Consider the following 19,922-nt stretch of genomic DNA (forward strand, 5'->3'; position numbering starts at 1 on the left):
GTGGGTGATAGACTGGCCTGCCTGCAGTCCTGACCTGTCTCCAATTGAGAATGTGTGGCGCATTAAGCACATCATCCGGCAACGAAGACCTTGTACAATTGTGCAGCTAAAGACCTACATAATGGATGAATGGGGGAAAATTCCACTTTTTAAACTTAACTTGTGTCTTCAGTGCCCAAATGCTTAATAAGCATTATTAGAAGAAATGGTGATGTTTCACAGTGGTAAACACTCGACTGTCCAAACTTATTTGGAGCGGGTTGCAGTCATCTGATTTGAAATTACTGTACATTTAAAAAAAACAGTGATATTCACAGGGTAAATGTATAACATATAATATGTAGTTGTAGAGCTTTCAATTTAGCAAAGGGTGACAAAATAATTTACAAATCACTAATTTTTGTTTTTATTAGCATTTTTCATACTGTCCCAGCTTTTTTGGAATTGGGGTTGTAATCTAATTTATTTAGAGGCAGTATTTGTCCATGGGAATTGATTTTCAAATGTATTTGATACATTTATGAGGGAATTGTTTTTTATTGACCCTGGAATACATTTTTAGTACGTTTATTTTTTCCAGCTCATATTTGGGTCCGGTCAAACCCTCAGGGCAAGGACACGTTTCTTCACTCTGACGCTGATATGCTGTCCCATCTACCGGCCCACCTGGTCAGTATCCCCTTACTCTATCCTTTCACTTACATTTAGCTTCTATGACCAATGTGAGCTACATAACTTATGAGATATCTGTTGATGTTTGTTTTCTCTCTCTGCTCAGTTGAGCAGTCAGCAGTGGGAGCCTCTGCGTTTTCTACTTTCCAGTTACTACTTCCTCTATGCTAATGTACGACACGGACGTGTACATGAGCTTCTGGAGACTTACATTTTGTTTGGTAAGAGATAATTACGTGATTAAAGATGTTTGTTTCATTCCCAAAGCTTCATTTTGCAGTAGTGTATTTTTATTCACAGTGTTACACACACACACACACACACACACACACACACTCATAATGATTATTTATCCTTTATTTATTATTTAGCCACAAAGGATCAGCTTCAATCCTCAAAAACAACAGGTATTTTTTGTGTGTGTGCTCTCATTGTTCATATTATATACCTCTGGTTAAAAATCTCTGCTACATTATTTTGAGTCCTTTCTCAGCTACGAGTCATGCCACCAGAGATTTGAGTTATTTGTACTGAAATGCAAAAATAAATATTATTTAGTTCCTGTGGTATAGCTTCACTGAATTCATGTTTTTTAGGTGACATGAAATATCTTGAAGACTGTCTCAGTTTTCTGAAGCGCCACAGTCTTCTCCTCTCCCAGTGGCCTGCCCTCTTTGTACAAGCAGCTCTTAATGAACCTCCTGACAGCTCTGCCCATTCATGGGCTGAAAGCATGGCAAGAAGGGGAGGTGTGCATGCTGTAAAGTGGCTAAACAACACAGAAGCAGCAAGAAAAGAAGTCAGGTACTAATAATGGACCTTATTAATGGTATTAATACTCAGATCGAGAATATGTACCATTAGAGCTGATTCTCTTGCCACCTTCAAGAAACATCTAAAGACAAGAGCTGTCAAAATTAATGCATGCATTTACTGTTAATACAGCATAAATTAGCATAAACACTGGTTGGAAGGGCAGAACCTTTTGATGTGTCCGCCCAGAGTCGTTACACTGTCACACACAGCAGTGATTCGGTGTCAGTGATAAAGTGATTACGTTATACGCTCTTAATGTTATTTGTTGTACAAAACAAGCCTAGATGGAACTTGTGACAGAAATCAAGTATTTTACAGCCAAAGTAAGGTGCATTGTAATTACCACAGGAACGCGTGATGTATTAACTATCACAAAAACGCAGAATAAGACGTTTTTGTCTGCAAGCGCTTTTCATGTGGAGTTCAAAGCAACGCTTGATACTGGCGTTGACACCCTGATGTGAATTATCTTATCTTATTACTGCCTCCTTAGGATGAATTGCTTCTGTTTTATTCCTCATTTGTAAGTCGTTTTGGATAAAAGCGTCTGCCATATGAATAAATGTAAATGTATTGTTTACATGTCTGAGACAATACATGTCAGAGACAACTGTAGCATGGCTTCTCATACATTTTATTGCTTTTATATATGTATTGCAACATTCCAGATTACTAGTTAGCCCTGGAGCTGAGCTCTCACATAAAAAATACTGTTTAATATTAGATTTTAGATGTGTAATGACAAGTATTTTTGCTATAAAAATGTTTGTTGTGCAGTTTTGTCTTTGTACATACAGTACTGTGCAAAAGTTTTAGGCACTTGTGTAAAATGTTGCATAGTCCAGTAAACATAAAAAAAGCTAAATCAATATTCGGTGTGACCACCTTTGCCTTTAAAACAGCCCCAATACTCCTAGGTACACCTGGACACGTTTTTCTTGCTTGTTGGCAGATAGGATGTTCCAAGCTTCTTGGAGAATTCACCACAGTTCTTCTATCTGTTTGCCTCCAGTAATTCATGTAATCTCAGACTGACACAATGTTCAGTGGGGGGCTTTGTGGGGGCCATGACATCTGTTGCAGAGCGCCCTGTTCTTCTATTCTAATCTTTTCTATTTGCAAAAGTAATGTTTGGAAGTCTAACATTTATATTTCCTGTTGACACACTAAAACTGAAGACATAAATAACCATAATTGTTATTTATTTTCACACAATTTGGAATGCCCAATTCCCAATGTGATTTTTAAGTCCTTGTGGTCACGTAGTGATTCGCCTCAATCCGGGTGGTGGAGGATGAATCCAAGCTGCCTCCATGTCTGAGACCTCCAACCCGCGCATCTTATCAGGTAGCTTGTTGAGCGTGTTGCCACGGAGACATAGTGCGTGTGGAGGCTTCACGCCATCCACCGCGGCATCCATGCTCAACTCACCACGCCCCCCACCAGGAACTAACCACATTATAGCGACCACGAGGAAGTTACCCATGTGACTCTACCCTCCCTAGCAACCGGGCCAATTTGGTTGCTTAGGAGACCTGGCTGGAGTCACTCAGCATGCCCTGGGATTTGAACTAGCGAGCTAGTGAACTCCAGGGGTGGTAGCCAGCATCTTTTACCACTGAGCTACCCAGGCCCACTATAAATAACCATCTTAAGGCAAATGCTTTTGTACAGTACTGTATTTACAGAAGTTGGCTGTGGTTGGATTTGTATTATTTATTTATTTACATCTTTTCTACTCAGTGAGCTGGTTTCCACATTCCACTCTGAGCCCAGTTGTGTGGTGGTGAGTCCTGGTGGAAAACTTGTAGCAGTGGGCACGGAAGAGGGAAAACTTTACTTTGTTCACACAGAGACTGGACAGGTAATCCTTATTGAGCTAACCAAATCTAATATAATGTTGTCACATTTCAGATCGTATAAATGACATCACAAATAGATGTCTTTCCAGTTTGTTGACATTCTTTTTGTAAACAGCAAGTGAAGTCATTGTTGAGCAGTTGTGATGGCATCTCTGGATGCATCTTCCTTGAGGAGGGGCTTCTGGGAACAACCTCATTTGATGGACAGGTGGAGGTGTGGGATGTTGATAGTGGTTGCAGGTAAGGACAAAAAAAAATCACACTTTTTCTGACTCAAACATTCAGACGTTTCGTGGCTAACAAAAGTGAAATAAGATGATTGACCTGTAAAAATTATTTCCTGTCCCCTTAAGAACTGCCCGTATGAATGCCCACTCCAACAAGATCACAGGATGTGATGTCAGTCCAGACAAAAAACACTTTGCTACGGCCTCATTAGACTTAAACCTTAAGGTGAAACCACAAAATTCATTTTAAATCTGAATTATGTCTTAAACTGTAGTTAGAAATATTCATTGTAGAAATATTGTAGAAATATAAAACTGTAGACATATTCATTGTTTATGTGATCGTACTCAGGTGTGGTCATCACAGAAGAGCAAAGAGGTGGCCATCCTCCTGAACCCCTCTCCTCTGAACTGTGTAAACTTTGACCCTGAAGGTCAGCTCTTGGCAGTGGGCTGCTGGGATGGAGCTGTTCGTGTGTGGAACTGGCTCGAACAGGAAAATGTTATGGTGGGGAAGACAATTCCATATATATGCTATTGATATCTTAGCTGATCAACAAGTTGGTCCGAATTGGTCTGATTCACAAATCAGCGAAGAACATTTAAAGAACTGACTCAAAAGAATGATACACGATTCACAAATCTAAAATGTTTATAGCTTGCAAGCATGTTTAATTTTACACAAGATCTACACAAAGGTAAATTCTAGATAAACTGATCAGAGCTTATCTAGAAAAATATATATTCACTATAGAAATTTCCATGACTTTTCTATTATTATTTTTTCTCATGACTTTTCCAAGCCTGGAAAACACAATTTTAAAATTCTCTCTTAAAAAAAAAAAAAAACTCTCCCTATCTTTCTCAGACTCTGTCTGGTCATCAAAGTTCTGTGCGCAGTCTGTGTTTCTCACCCTGCTCTTCCATGCTGAGCTCTGGCTGTCTGTCAGGAGAGGTGCGACTCTGGTCAGTCACAGCAGCTGCTTGTGTGGGCAGTTATCATGCTCACTGTGGCTCCACTGAGTCACTACAATTCCTGCAAGGAGGAAACCTGTTGCTTAGTGCTGGATATGACAATGTGGTAAGGAATGTAATCTTTATAGTCTTGCAATCTTGCAAAAAGGTGTGTTATATTTTGATACAGTGTGTTCACTCTACTATGCTTCCTAAAACATTGAATATATATTGGATCCTTTTTTATTGGCTAGGTTCAGGTATGGTCTGGTGGTCTTGGGCGGTCTGTTGCCATGCTGGGAGAGGAAAAGGTACTTTCAAGTTCTTAATTTAGAAATGCTTCTTACGGTATTACAGTGATTGTAAGAGAGCACTGTACTGATATTCCTCAAACATTCTATTTAGAAGTTTATTGTAAACCTCTAACCCAGAGATGCCCAAATTAGGGCCCACGGGCCAACTTCGCCTTGACGTATATGACAAGAGTGGGAAAAAAAATTGGGAAACAAAATGCTATTGACGCAGCTGTTCATTGCATTAATTTAGCAGATTGCAGAGTAATATTTTTTTGTATAATGAAATCATAAAGGAGGGGAACTAGCGCAACTTTAATATTTTAATATATTACAGTTTGCAAAGCCTGAATTTCGACTAATAATTCCCGCAATTTCCACGTTCATAATATGGGAAATTCCCGCACACTTTTATTCACATTACAGTGCAGCTGCGAATTAGTAAACCACTAGATACAGATGAACAAATCAAATCAATAAACTTGTTTTTGTATCAAACTGTAATTCAAGAAGCTGCGTGAGTAAATCCACTCTGTTTTTCACTTTCTCTCTCGTGTAGCAATCACCAGTGTCAGAAGTGTAAGTGCACGCAGTGAGGAAGCGCTCTATCACATAGTTATTGAACTTAAGATGTTACAGATATATAAACCTGTCTAAACCTGTTAATTCGACATGCAAATGTAAGCGAAGTATGCGATAAATCTATATCGTTCCTGTTTATAAACAACAAAGCTGTTAACCTTGCAATTGCATGTGCCTTATTTGCAAGAAAGGCAGAAATGGCAAAAATGCTTTGCGTAATGTACCAGCTGCATGGTGAAGAGAGACGCGTAAACAACTGTTACATCTCTCATCTCCATCTCTTGTTCCATATAGGGTCAGAAATTAACGGGGGCTACCCTGCAATTTAATATAGTTCCAAATGAACATATCCACTGCATTCTTTGTTTGAATTTTCGCTCAACTAAACTTTTTCATTGGAAAAAGTTTGGGCACCTCTGCCCTAACCTGAAAGTATAGTATTACATTTCTGCAATTAATTCAGTCTGACTCCATTGACTCTGACTCCATGCTACATTGTTTTGTACATAATTTCAGCCCTAACCTGTGCTATCAATTTTTGTTTTTTGTTAACTTTATAATTTTAAAAATCTCTCATTGCCTTCAGTAGAATGTTCAGCATTGAAAATTAAACTAACATTGATTATGTCACTGTAATATTTGGAAATGAATTGGAATTGGTTTTCCTTTCTCACATCTATTAAACCAGCTACAGCCTGCATTACACTGCACAGACAGTGTCACATTATGTATAGATTCTCATGCACAGCCAACTGAAAAAACAAGACGCAGATGGAGTGACATAACAACAGCAAAGCAGCTCTGATGTGGCATTTTATTTAGACTGAACCAAAGCCTAAAACTTAAGCTCATGTAAAACTTTCAAGCACTGATGTTTCCTTCAGATAATGCAAATCAAATTATTTGCATTTTAAGGATGACAGTGAATGTTTTTAATTTGCAGAAAGAACCACTGCTGCAGCAAAAGCACTCCAGACATGGAAATGAAGATGAAGCAAATGCTCTTTGTGTGGCCGTGTCCAATGGGTTTGCTGCAGTGGGTTATCATGGAGATGGCATCAAACTCTTCGATTTGGAGTCAGGTATATAAAATTACAGCACTGACAAACAAACTTGCTCAACAAAGACACGCCATGTTATCCTGATTAAAGAAATAGTCAAGACTCACATTTTCAAAAGACTGCTTTTCAATCATGCTTATTTTCAAAAGCTGTATACAAACAGAATTCCTTGCAAGACACAATCCACTTGGAAGTATGAGTATTTGAATTACTTGAATTACAAAAGTAGAACTCATCTTGGAATGTTTTGTGCTGTAGAAGAGAAGGTCTGGGCCAGTGAGAAGCTTCAGGTGTCCATGCTCTGTGTGATGTGGATGGAGGCTGAAGGGGCAGAGCTGCTGTTGGCTGGGGGCTTGGACCACCGTCTCAGGGTCTGGGAGAGGCGAAAAGAAAATCTGGAAAGCCTTGTTCTGATAGAATCTTTTGGAGTGCAGCAAGGACCTATACTTGCCCTGGCTCAAAACTCCACTCATGTGGCATCTGCATCAGGTCAGTGAACATGCCCCACTGTAATGTTTTATACTCATGATGCTTTTATCACATTTTCTATTGTCTTGTGTAGCCAGAACCTTTACTCAACAGCATAATATCTTGTCCACATTGCTGTTTATTGTGGCCAAGAATGCCCTCTTAGGCAGTCTTACTGACATGTAAAATGACAAACCATAGTTTGCCCATGGATATTTACTCCCACTATAGTTTGAGATAGAAAGGGATGGGTGGAGCTGAGTGGGCCGCTCAAAATAAAAACATTAATGTTTTGATAGTTCCTGGGAGGCTCAGTGTTTATACTTTTGGGGGAGGTAAACCCACGAATGGCTTACTTGTCAATGAACAATAAACTGGGATAGTAGAACATATTTTGACATAAAAAAGTGACGTACTACACACACCTTTAACTCGCTACTAATTGCTTCAGACAAAACTCTGAATGTCTTTCAAAATTTGATGCCACTAACCTGCCAAATGTTGCCAAATCCAGTGATTAGTTCTTCCTCAAACATGCTCCCTGTATCAACCCAGTACCTTATTTAACCAAATTTGTTTTCAGGCAGACTGATTAAAAAAAACAAAAAACTTTTCCCTTACTCTTGGAAGTTGCGTGGAAGTCTTGCCAGATCGTGAAGATGCTTTACAGTATTGTCTGTCATATGAATCAAATGGCCAGCGAACAGAGGAGCCTGAAACTACATTACTGATAACCCCTTGATTTAGTATTCTGTTTTTTGAAAATGTAATTTTATTTTAGATGACTTCACTATTGCTCTATGGCTAAAGAGAGAATTGACTTCTAAGCCCTTGGTAGACCGTACTGTGACATGTATTCTAAGAGGTCACAATGGAGGGGTCACATGCCTTGCCTTCAGTCCTAATGGGGAGAAGCTTCTATCCGGGGGCAAAGATCAGGTATCTAGATATTATTCCCCATTTATCACTTAAGAAAGGAAATCTTACATCACGGTGAATTTCAGGACAATAAATATTATAACCTATCAATGTAGGCTTTGATGATATGGAAGGTGAACGGCTCTTCTCCAGTTCTCACCCAGTCTATTTCCCATTGCCATGGTGACTGGATTACCGGATGTGCCTGGACATCATCTGCTGTGGTAAGAAAGTCATTTGCAAAATATATTTTAATTTATAACATAAACATCAGATATTGTCTGTAACAGAATGCATGAATATCATGAAAACTGTCTCTTACCTTAGCTTAGCTGCTCTAGTGACTGCAAGCTGCGTATGTGGGATATCCAGACAGGAAGGTTCCTAAAAGAGATCCTGTCTAGTTCCTCTCTTAGCACAATGTGCTGCTGGGTAAGACAATTGCACTCTAAAGTGAATAAGTGAGCCACATGCTGTAAACATAAATATTTTTGTCCTGACTTAAAATGTGGAACCTATTCATTTAATGAACTGTTCATTTCTGTCGTGTACTTTAAAAAATGCAACCTGTTCATTTAATGTCTGTAGGAGGATTATGTAATGGCAGGCACTGCAGATGGACTGCTGATGTTGTGGAAGTGGGAATCAGGAGTAGAAGTCACTAGGATTCAAGCCCACAAGTCACGTCTCCATCACTGCACTGTGATCTCTCAGCTAGGTACAGAGAGTAATACACAGACATGCACAGCTGCTTAATACTCTCATAACTAAATAGGAAATTGGTAAAAAATAGTGACTGGAAAGTTTAATCTCAGTAATTTTTTCTTCATTAAAAAAGTTTTACACATTTAAAAGAATATATGTTTAAAATCCTGTACACTCACATGAGATGAAAATTCCAGTCATATCAGTAGCCTAATTAAAGTTGTTTATTTTACATGGAGGGCCGCCATGTTGAGATCACATAACCAGCCAAATACTACACATGTAGAACTCAGTCCACCTATTATGTGACACTTTCACACGCTGAATAAATTAATCATGGCAGGTGGCAGGGGCCTGGGTAGCTCAGTGGTAAAATACGCTGGCTACCACCCCTGGAGTTCACTAGTTCGCTAGTTCGAATCCCAGGGTGTGCTGAGTGACTCCAGCCAGGTCTCCTAAGCAACCAAATTGGCCCGGTTGCTAGGGAGGGTAGAGTCACATGGGGTAACCTCTTTGTGGTCACGATTAATGGTTCTCACTCTCAATAGGGTGCGTGGTGAGTTGTGCGTGGATCGCAGAGAGTAGCATGAGCCACCACATGCAGAGTCTCCGCGGTGTCATGCACAACAAGCCACGTGATAAGATGCGCGGATTGACGGTCTCAGAAGCAGAGGCAACTGAGACTTGTCCTCCGCCACCAGGATTGAGGTGAGTAACCACGCCAACACGAGGACCTACTAAGTAGTGGGAATTGGGCATTCCAAATTGGGAGAAAAGGGGATTAAAAAAAAGAAAAGAAATGTGGAAAGCCTGTGTCTTCTCTAGCAAAGCCATTTGTTGTTGCATACAGACCTGGGGGAAAATTTGAAACCGAAGGACTTATTGGTGGCTTCAGCATCAGAGGATGGAACTGTTAAACTCTGGCATCCACTGCAGGTAACCAACCCTCTCCTCCATATTTTACTCTTGTGTTTTATTGTAACCTTTTTCACTAGTAGTATATAGTTCATTTATATGCACAAAACAACTTTCTATGGTCAGATATTGATTGTAATTTTTGAGTAATTACACAGAATGTGTCCATGTGTAGGTACACCATCATAGTACATTGCATGGCCATAGTGCAGAGATCCAGGCTGTAGTGTGCAAAGAGGATGGACTGCCGGAGTTTCTCACTGTCTCTAGGGATCGTTCACTCAGGTCATGGAGTGTCGCCACAGCAATGGGTACTGTGCAGTCACAGACTTTCTCAGAACAAAATGCTCCTCCCCATTCAAACTGTGCTTTGTTTCAATAGAGCAGCTTATACTACCTGACAAAGTCAAACGTAGTAACTATGGCAACACTGAACATTTTTTTTTTATTGTTATAAAATAGTCTTACTTTATTTTCTCTGAATCGAAGTATAGTGTCATGGAAATTCTAAATACTGACCCTAGTAAACCTAACTCCCTAAATTACCCGACTAATCTGCTGGTCTCCTAGTTTCCCAGCCCGCTGGTACCTTTCTCTTCAGCGCATTACAACTCAGAGTCCACTGACAGGTTGGCAGCGTCCTGCCCACAGACAATACTCACTCAATCCGAGAATCTTGCATTCTGTCACTACACACTAGCGATTTCACCATAATACCTATCTCATATCTAGACTTATGCTGCAGCATAATAACTCTACCCAGACTCCAGTTTCTGCTTTGCTCGTTTATTAATACACGGCCGGGGGTTCCGTCAGACGCAGCTGTAGAACTCACCCAAGAAAATTTAAACACAAGCTTTCATAGATGATATTATGTGATCTCTCCTGATACTTGTTTACTTTATTCTGATTGGATATAGGTTAGTTAGAATTAGCTAATCATCTTGGCTAGAGATCAACATTATGAAATATAGTTATTAAAAGAGAGTATGATGAAAATTCCATTAATCTTTAGCTGCATATTCCAGTAGATAGAGTTCAACAATGTCAGGTTCGCATTTTCAGTTCCCCTTAAAATATTCCACCTGCACAGACCGTTCTTTTGCTCCTCTTCTCAGCTACCTTTCATATTTAGCCCAAAATTTGCTATCACAATAGTTAAGACAAGCCTGTCTGTCACAGGACAGATCATATGGGTGTATGGCTCTAAGGACCATAGATAGAGTATAGCATGTCATACCATAGGACGTGTCCAGAAGTATTCCATGTAAACTACACAGATAGTGCTGCATGTCCAAATGAAGCATTTGTTTCATAATAATACCTTTATAACAGAGTACATTTTTTTTAAATGCATTCACCCACAGAAACTCCTCCTTGCCAGAAGGGTAGCGTCAGATCTGTGTGCTTCCTGGAAATTGATCAACTGCTGGTGTGTGGTTATGAAAAAGGCAGACTGGAGATATGGCATAAGAATTCAATGGTTTACTGGAAGAAGGTAATTGTGGGTTGGACCTTATTATTTTTTGATCAGTTGGTCATACTCCTCTTCAACTCTTGTTTGTTTGGATATGTGTGTGTGTCCAGGTATTCCCTACGTTGTGGGGACCAAATGTCCCAACAGGGATAGTAAAACCTGAAATTTTTGATGTTGTGGGGACAATCAGTTGGTACCCATGAAGAAAACAGCTTATAAATCATACTAAATTATGTTTTTTGAAAATGTAAAAATGCAGAACGTTTTCTGTGAGGGTTAGGTTTAGGGGTAGGGTTAGGGTTAGGGGATAGAATCTATAGTTCTTACAGTATAAAAATCATTTTTTCTATGGAGAGTCCTCATAAGGATAGCAGCACCAACGAGTGTGTGTGTGTGTGTGTGTGTGTGTGTGTGTGTGTGTGTGTGTGTGTGTGTGTGTGTGTGTTGCTTTTTGCTCGAAGGTCAGTGATGGTGGTGTGACTGCAGTCACTAGTATGCCAGATGCTCAGTTGGCTGTGGGTTGCAGTGACTGTTCTGTATGTGTCTGGAAACTGGATTGGGACTCCAAGAAGTGCAGTGTGAGGTATTGTCTTTTAACCTCTTAAAGGAACATTTCACCCATAAATAAAAATGTTGTCTTCATTTACTTACTCTCATGTCGTTCCCAACCAGTATGACTTTTTCGTCTGTGGAACGATGGCAATTTATAGTGACTCACTTTAAAGCTTAAAGGTGCAAGCATGGAAGTAAAAGGAACAGTTCACCAAAACATTACATTTCAGTAATAAATAAATAAATAATATACCTTCAGAAGACTTGGAATATGATTCACATGTTAAAGTCACATAGCCAAATACTACTCACTTTATCTCTGTAATCTTGGCAACATAAAAAAAATAAAAATAAAAAGTCAGAGAGAGCACTCAGAGGTGCATTTTTACAAAGATGTTTGTTTACATTGTAATCTTGATTCTTTAAAAATTTTATTAAGTTATTTTAATATAACTTATTATGCTCCCTGATTGAGAACCACCTAGATTGGTTTGGCAAATTCTGAGAGTAGTTTCTCATTACAAAAAAAGTTGGCAAACACACTCTTGGCTGGTTGTGTGTAGCTGATGTTGTATGTTAGTTTCTGAGAGTTTGTAATGGTCTCATGTTATTTGTTCCAGGCTTGATAAGGTGTCTACATATAAAGTGGAGCCTCCTGTGAGCTTTTTATACTACTGTGCCACTCTGTATGGAATGGATATAAATGGAAGAACCGTTGATGTGTTCTCCACCACAAACAACTGGACCACGGAGTTTCATAAGTATACAAACACAACACAGTTATTTATAAACATACAGTTAAAGATATAGTTCACCACAAAATTACAATTCTGTCATTATAGTCACTCTCATGTTGTTCCAGACTCGTATGACTTTCTTGCTTCCATGGAACACAAAAGTTGACCTTTTTAATAATATTCTGGTCACTCTTTTTTTATGAAATTACAATTAATGGAGACTGAAGCTCTCGGCTTCAAAAAGGACACAAAAGCACTATAGAATTATCATGAAAGTGTTCCGTACATTTTGTGCACTATATTCTAAATCTTCTGAATTCATTTGATAGCACTGTGTGAGAAACAGATCAAAATTGAAGTCGTTATTCACTGATAATCTTCCCTTCCTGTGAGCTCTTAAAGGAATAGTTCACCGAAAAATAAAAATTCTCTCATTATTTACTCATCCTCATGCCATCCCAGATATGCATGACTTACTTTCTTCTGCAGAGCACATATGAAGATTTTAAGAAGAAAATCTCAGCTCTTTAGGTCCATACAGTGCAAATGAATGGGGTTCAAACTTTGAAGCTCCAAAAAGCACATAAAGCCCATCTTAAAGTTAATTCATATGACTCTAGTGGTTTACTCCATGTCTTCTGAAGAGATCTAATTGGTTTTGGGTGAGAAAAGACAAAAATGTAACTCCTTTTTCAGTGTAAATCTTGCCATTGCAGTCTTTAGGCATGATCATGATTTCAAGCTTGATTACACTTCTTAGTGCTTGATGCATGCGCAGAGCACTAGGAAGTGTAATTGAGCTTGAAATCATGATCGACTGCGATGTCAAGATTTATAGTGAAAAGGGAGTTATATTTTGGTCTGTTCTCACCCAAAACCAATTAAATTCCTTTAGAAGACATGGATTAAACCACTGGAGTCTTATGGATTACTTTTATGTTTGCTTTATGTGCTTTATGTAGCTTTAACATTTTGGACCCCATTCACATGCAATGTATGGACCTACAGTACAAGCTGAGAAATTCTTCTAAAAATCTTCATTTGTGTTCTGCAGAAGAAAGAATGTCATACATATCTGAGATGGCATTAAGGTTGAGTAAATAATGAGAGCATTTAAATTTTTGGGTGAACTATACCTTTACCTCGAAAACCTCTGCGACTTGAGTTGAATGGATCGGTTGTGAGCAAATCAGTCAGACCAGTTTTGTAAACAGACTCATATGAGCAATTGTTTCACAAATTGGACATCACTTCAAGGACAGTGTGTATTTTTAATTATCTGTAGTCAGATGTGTTTACATTGTTACTGTGCCTCAGATGCAATAAATAAAGAACCATTGTAACAGTTGCATCTGGGGCCTTTCAATGAGGTCCTCAGTAAAGGCATAAAGGTCTGTCACACATGAACCTTGGGTTAGGATTCAGAAGAGCTATGCTACATGATCAACATCAATGAACTCTTTTCCCCACGAGCACTTGGTCTGGCTTACTCTTCTTTATGTATTAGAAGACCCGATATCTGGTCAGCCAAATACAAGAAGATCTAACAATCACTGCTTCTCTTATGAACACATCAAGGAGAGCTAGTATGAATTTCAAGAGTGAATGATGACAGAATTTGTAAATTTTGGCTGAAAAACCTAAGCATTTTGCCATGCAAAGCAGCACATGCATAGAGAAATATAGTCTATAGTTAAGGGTAGCATTCCTTCAATGGGTAATAAAAAATGAAAGTGGCTATTTGTGTGTTGTTGTAGCTGGGGACAAGAAGCACGTACTGTCGGAGTGATGGCGAATGATGACAAGAGCTTTTGGCTATTGGGGTTGGAAGAGAACTTGGTCCACATTAGTTTCATTGTAAGTACACCATCATAATCATCATCATTTATAGGATTGACAAATTAACAATTGTAATAGTAATCTGAAATAACTTGCTTTCAGATTTCTTTAAGTCCCAATGACTCTTACCACATGGACCATTGTGAAAGTGTGGTGGGTAGGAAGGAGAATGAGGAGCAGAGGGAAGGGGCCAGATCCTGGATCACAGCTGCAGCAATGCAGAATGGTACGCCTTTGTGGTTTTTATACTTTAATTAATTAGGGACAAAAATCTAGCAATGGAGGGGCAATCCCAAATAATGAAACCTTTATGATAGTTCACTATGATATGTTTCAAATAACACACTCAAGTTGCTTCCCAGGGCCCAATTGCATAAAACCCTTAAGTTAAGAAACCCCTTAGTTTTAGTAATTGCATAGGTATTGTCAAAAATGGGTTTGTTGCAACCAGCTGCTTATCCTTCGATACTTCAATACAAAACATGACACAATTAAATAAGGCAAACAAAATGATACGACAATGAGGCAAACAAGACATGAGACAATATCAAATGAACAAACACTGGAAAAAAATAAACAGCATACACACTGTAATTCCTACTGAGTTAGGGTGGGAATTGTTTTTCTGAAATAGTTTTGCATGCCCTCACGATAGTTTGCATTCCCTCGCAAACATTTTACAATAGTAACCCTATTTTAACCTTGATATTCGTAGTAAAACAATAGTGATAATACAGGAAAATGAAAACTATGGTCATAAAAATCATAATTTTCCTTGGATAGCCTACAGCAGTCATGGTTACTACAATATTACTATAGAAGAAGGATTTCCACTCAGAACTTTGGTTACTACAGTCTACAATTTTACTATAGTAAAACCAAAGTTAAACTATGGTATTTGTATGGTAAAACCATATTAACCACAAAATTAAGGATCTTTTTACCATAGTTTTCGTTTTCCTGTGGTTCAGTAAGAATATCATGGTTAAAATATGGTTACTGTAGTAAAACCATGAAAACTATTACGAGGGAATGCAAAACTATTTCAGAAACAAAATTCCCACCCTGTCCTCTAAGGGGCCCCGTAAATTCCATATTTACCTACCTTAGTCATTGTAAAGGCCTTACTAAAATACTCTTGGCTTGTTTTAGAATCATGGATTTTGTTTTGTCTTTACAGACTTTGTTGTGTGTGGCGATTCTGAAGGGAACATGTGGTTCAACCAGCCCTCTAATCGTTCCAGCTGGACCCCAAGAAGACCGGCAAGTATCTCTGATAGATATAATTATCTGAGGAGTTTAAAGTCATACGTTATGTTTATGTTGATAATAAATTGTGGTCTTTTGACTGGTCTCTAGGCACACAAAGACAGACTGACTGTACTGCGGCTTACTAAGAGCCTCATCATCTCTGCATCGAATGACAGAACTGTAAAACTGTGGGACAGAAACACTAAGAAACAGGTATCTTTTTTCTTGCTGTCATAAGCCCCTGTAATGCAAGTGGCCCCAAAAATATTTGGACACTTAAAGGATAGCTCACCCAAAAATGAAAATTCTGTTATAATTAACTCACCCTCACGTTGTTTCAAATCCATTTTACTTTTTATTTTATTTTTTTTTATCTTTTTTGCTTTTTTTCTTCTTCTGCGGAACACTAAAGGAAAACACTGTATATACCAATGTTTTTCATTTCCTAATTGTTTTCTGCTTATTCCCTGTATCCGACAGCTGGGCATGTTTGTGTGTGGAGGCCCTGTCAAGGTTTTGGAAGTTAACCCCAATGACCCCAAGGAACTGGTCTGTGGAGATGCACAGGGTCAGCTGTACTTCCTGTCCTGGAAAGAATGATTCCCTCCAATTAAATGTCATTCAGTCCAAGGACACCCTTGCTTGTTGCATGAAAAAAGAAGTGAGACTTGTAGTCGATACACTCATACTCTTTAATTTTTCTTATATCAATTACCAAGTTGCCTTCTGCACAGTCATTTGTTTGGTACATGCATGGAATAATTTTTACATTAATACAATTAATACTATAAGCCATAATGTATAGGCTGATATGGGCTGATTTTGAAATGTATGATATGAATATGAAAATCGTGTGATTCTGTAGTGACTTATGTAAAAGATAATACATAATCAAGCTTTTGTGATTACTGTCTATTAAGTTCTGTTTATTAAGTTAAAAGGACAGTTTTTATTAAACTTTCTGCACATTTTAATCACATGGGGAAAAGGAGGTGTCCACTAAAAGTGCTGTGGTGGTGTTCACCATTGTCAAAAATCCATTGTCCAGCATAGAGATTTACTTTTATTTTATCCCCTACTTCTAGCAGTAGAGAAACTCCATTTGAAGAGCTGATAAAACCACTTTGTTGGTATGCATGTGTAGAAATGATATGCTGGCTATTTTTAAACAGTCCTGCAGTAACAGCTTTCTCACGATTTCCAAAGGCCTTAGAGAAGACCGTAAATACATAAACTCCCCTTATAGGTGCTGTAAAGATTCCTGTATCAGACAAAGATTAATTATACTTATTTTTTTAAATACTCTTTATTAAAGGAAATCTGTTTAAAAAATGCCAGATGCATTCACAGTTTATGAATTGAATTACCTGTGTTTGGATTATAGGCATTCCCAGTATTGAGGAAGATGTGTTTGTAAATCAGGGTGTATAAACCATCTTGAAAGGGTCCAACACTTTGCGGTCCATAAGAGGTCAGCAGAGAAGCTGAGAATGCCACTTTTGAAGCTAAAACATAAACTTTATCAATTAGATTACAATTTTTCTTTACATTTAAAATGTGATTTAAATACGGGAAGTATAATTGAAATTCTGTGCACACAGCTGTACTTTAGGTTACTAAGAATATAAATAACAAAATTTAACCTAATTTATAAATGAATACTGATTCAGTTAAACTGAAAAAAGAAAAAAAAATGTAAAAGCTATAGCAGACTTTAAACTTTTTGCTAGTCTGTTTCTAACATCTGTTTTTATGACTCCATGACTTTTGACTTGCAAAAATGTATTTGTTCTGTTACCTTCATTCTGCTTGATTAGTTCATCCATTTTGATCTTTGTGTCATTTGTTACACCATAAAAGGTCTTCAGGTCTTTTATCTGAGCTAAAATAATAATCATTAAAAAAAAAATGATAAGTGCATACATGGACTTATTTAAAATAAATAAAATTATCAACAGTGTTGTGTCATGTTACCTTTGTTCTCTTCCCGTAGTTGCTCAATTTCATTCTCCATTAATTTCATTCTTTTCTCCATGGAAGTTATCTTCCCCAGTTCAGTGAGGATGTTTATGTTTGGTGTAAGTACATCTTCTGCTGGTATGGCCCAAACATTAAGTATTAATAGTGTAATCAGCAACAACATTGTTAATCGTGCTGTCTGTTACTCTTGAGGTATCAGTTGAATTTCTCGCAGTCATAAAGACAGTTTAAACAACTTGCGTAATTGTTTAAACAGTCCAATAGACTTTGGACTGCAAAATCAAAATTTGGATGGCCTCATGGAATCTTCACATTTAAAATAAGATAAATAAGTCACAATTTAGAAGATTATGGAGACATGAAAGTAGATAATTGTAAATCTATCAAATGATGAAGCCTGAGGTCACAGGCTCTATACTTTCCAACATATATTAGGTCCATTGTTGTTCAGTATGTATGTAAATGATTTACCAAATGTCTTTCCCTAAGATGTTGTTTGTCAAATGTATACTGATGATGTAGTTTTGTATGTGCATGCAAAAAGTCAGCAACAGGCTGCACAGAAATTGACTTTTGTGATGGATCAGGTTTCACAACGGTTTACTAAATCAGGCTTACATCTTAATGTCAAGAAAACAGTTTGTATGTTTTTTACCAAAAGGGCATATCATGATGTAAAAGCAGAAGTCTTTGTCCGGGGACAGAAGCTTGAGGTAGTAAATGAATTTAAATACTTAGGAATAATAATAGATTCTCAGCTTTCTTTTAAAAAGCATGTAAAGAAAGTTGTTAACACAGTGAAATTTAATTTAGCCAATTTTAGATTTATCAGAAACAGTTTGACTAAAGAGGCAGCAGTGTTATTTATGAATTCCATGATTCTTCCACATATCACACACTGTATGACTACATGGACACAAACTTGTAAGTCTATTTTAAAAGCCAAATAGTTTTCATCATTGTAATGTTTTAACTAAGTATTCTTTTTTGAGCTGGGAACATTTGATTACATTTGCTGAATTAGTACTTTTTTTTAAAGATTTTAAATGGTTTTGCTCCACCAGTTTTTAAGGATTATATATATCAAATAACAGGACGGTACACAAGAGCGGGTATAAGGGGTGATTGTAATATACCATTGAGAAGAAGTACCTTTGGCCAGTTATCATTTGTTTTTAGAGGAACCCATGAATGGAATAGACTTTCAACAGAACTAAAAGAAGTAAAACTTATAACAAGTTGTTGTGTTTTCTCTAGAAAGTTGAAAATGTGGTTGCTGTCGAATCAAAATTGTGAGCATTTGTAGAGATTCTGGTATGATAGTTTTGTATTTGTGTAATGAGAATTTTGTTTTTTTGTTTTTTATTTGGTTATTATAACATCGACCTTCCTAGGGACTACAGATGAAAATGAGCCAATTTGGCTAAATCTGGCACATTTTGCATTTATTTTCCCTGATTAAATAAATAAATGTTGTATTATACAGGAATACATCATTTTAAAATGACATGACCTGTAACTGCAGTGAAACAAGTCTGACAGCAAATCAAAAATCAATGGCACCAAAACATGATGGTGATAATAATATATTACAATTCTACTGATCAGTCACCATACAGGTGCTCATAAGGTACCATTTAACAATATTGTGCATATTTTATACAAAATATCTTTCACATTTTATTACAATTTAATTATGATATATTAATAATATAATAATAAACCACATAATTCATTACGATTTACATTTTTAATACTTTATCACACTTATCTTTTTCCTTTGTCAATTTCAACTCAAATTCAGATCATAAATTAAAGGAAATATTTTATTTAAATGTTCAAATATTTTGTTCTCTCAAGGGAAAAAATTAGCTAACCACTGAATGTGCTGAGGTTATCCTCAGTATCACAGACAACATCTCCAACCTCAAGGAGCAACACAACAGCATTAGAGGTGTGAACTGTATTCTGAGGTTGATGAGCATGTGCTACAACTACTTCATGTCCATTCCTAACAATGCATAGAGTTGTTGGGGTTTTGTCATTGGAAAGACCACATGCAAAGACTTTAAAGGTGTGAACTCCTCTGAGTGGGGCTGTGAAAATACCTAAAACAATCAACAAAACAGATACCGAGAATAAGCTGTTTGCTGTTTTGTAATATCATGAACTAACAACAATCATTTTTTACAGAATGTATTAATCGTGGTTCATATTTATAAATATAATGTTGCTAATTGTTAGTTCATGTTAGTTCAAAATGCATTAACTGTTAACTTTTACTACTTGTACTGTAAAAAATGGTTAGTAAATGTAGAAATGAACATTTATCAAAATTAATAAATGGTAAAGAAGTATATCCCATTATTGTTCATGTATGAATACGTGATATATAACAAATAAAATGCATATGAATACAACCTTATTGTAAAGTGTTCCCATAAATATTACACCATACATAATTAGAGAAGAAGTTAAAATCGAATACTTTGGTTTCATGACATACTGTACCTGTAACTGGGTTATAAGCATTTCCAATGTTGGTGAAGACTTTCTTTGATATAAGTAGTAAAAGGACCAATGTTTCCACTAGATACCAGCAAGGAGTCTGAA

The 19,922-nt window shown here is 37.3% G+C and overlaps 2 protein-coding genes across 2 annotated transcripts in view; one reads left to right on the forward strand and one right to left on the reverse strand.

The window, feature by feature from the left end:
* Positions 1–15,957, forward strand: part of LOC127442050 (telomerase protein component 1-like) — a 45,717-nt gene extending 29,760 nt beyond the window's left edge. Inside the window, exons 31-56 of the mRNA XM_051699722.1 lie at positions 581–669; positions 779–893; positions 1,044–1,079; positions 1,269–1,476; positions 3,232–3,352; positions 3,466–3,590; positions 3,704–3,803; positions 3,930–4,085; positions 4,446–4,658; positions 4,786–4,842; positions 6,350–6,488; positions 6,726–6,956; positions 7,717–7,874; positions 7,970–8,077; positions 8,181–8,285; positions 8,442–8,571; positions 9,409–9,494; positions 9,649–9,784; positions 10,841–10,971; positions 11,412–11,533; positions 12,123–12,263; positions 13,997–14,096; positions 14,181–14,304; positions 15,259–15,341; positions 15,438–15,542; positions 15,810–15,957. Coding sequence (XP_051555682.1) covers positions 581–669; positions 779–893; positions 1,044–1,079; positions 1,269–1,476; positions 3,232–3,352; positions 3,466–3,590; positions 3,704–3,803; positions 3,930–4,085; positions 4,446–4,658; positions 4,786–4,842; positions 6,350–6,488; positions 6,726–6,956; positions 7,717–7,874; positions 7,970–8,077; positions 8,181–8,285; positions 8,442–8,571; positions 9,409–9,494; positions 9,649–9,784; positions 10,841–10,971; positions 11,412–11,533; positions 12,123–12,263; positions 13,997–14,096; positions 14,181–14,304; positions 15,259–15,341; positions 15,438–15,542; positions 15,810–15,929 — 3,239 coding nt within the window. The 3' untranslated portion in view covers positions 15,930–15,957. The remainder of the gene's footprint in view (positions 1–580; positions 670–778; positions 894–1,043; positions 1,080–1,268; positions 1,477–3,231; positions 3,353–3,465; positions 3,591–3,703; positions 3,804–3,929; positions 4,086–4,445; positions 4,659–4,785; positions 4,843–6,349; positions 6,489–6,725; positions 6,957–7,716; positions 7,875–7,969; positions 8,078–8,180; positions 8,286–8,441; positions 8,572–9,408; positions 9,495–9,648; positions 9,785–10,840; positions 10,972–11,411; positions 11,534–12,122; positions 12,264–13,996; positions 14,097–14,180; positions 14,305–15,258; positions 15,342–15,437; positions 15,543–15,809) is intronic.
* A 40-nt stretch (positions 15,958–15,997) lies between these two features.
* Positions 15,998–17,533, reverse strand: LOC127442052 (cerebellin-2-like). Its single transcript, XM_051699733.1, has 4 exons — positions 17,304–17,533; positions 17,128–17,211; positions 16,697–16,834; positions 15,998–16,590 (listed from the first exon to the last, which is right to left on the reverse strand). The coding sequence occupies exons 1-4, from the start codon at positions 17,470–17,472 to the stop codon at positions 16,304–16,306; spliced, it is 678 nt and encodes a 225-aa protein (XP_051555693.1). The 5' UTR covers positions 17,473–17,533; the 3' UTR covers positions 15,998–16,303.
* Positions 17,534–19,922: the final 2,389 nt, after the last annotated feature.

The sequence above is a fragment of the Myxocyprinus asiaticus genome, chromosome 6 (assembly GCF_019703515.2).
Source record: "Myxocyprinus asiaticus isolate MX2 ecotype Aquarium Trade chromosome 6, UBuf_Myxa_2, whole genome shotgun sequence".
Classification (NCBI taxonomy): domain Eukaryota; kingdom Metazoa; phylum Chordata; class Actinopteri; order Cypriniformes; family Catostomidae; genus Myxocyprinus; species Myxocyprinus asiaticus.

Excerpts from the sequence above, each read along its gene's own strand:
- LOC127442052 (XM_051699733.1), bottom strand. The coding sequence starts at position 17,472 with ATGTTGTTGCTGATTACACTATTAATACTTAATGTTTGGGCCATACCA. Across the intron at positions 16,835-17,127 it reads ACTAATCAAGCAGAATGAAG|CTTCAAAAGTGGCATTCTCA; the intron begins GTAACAGAACAA and ends TTTATGTTTTAG. Across the intron at positions 16,591-16,696 it reads TGCCTATAATCCAAACACAG|GAATCTTTACAGCACCTATA; the intron begins GTAATTCAATTC and ends TGTCTGATACAG.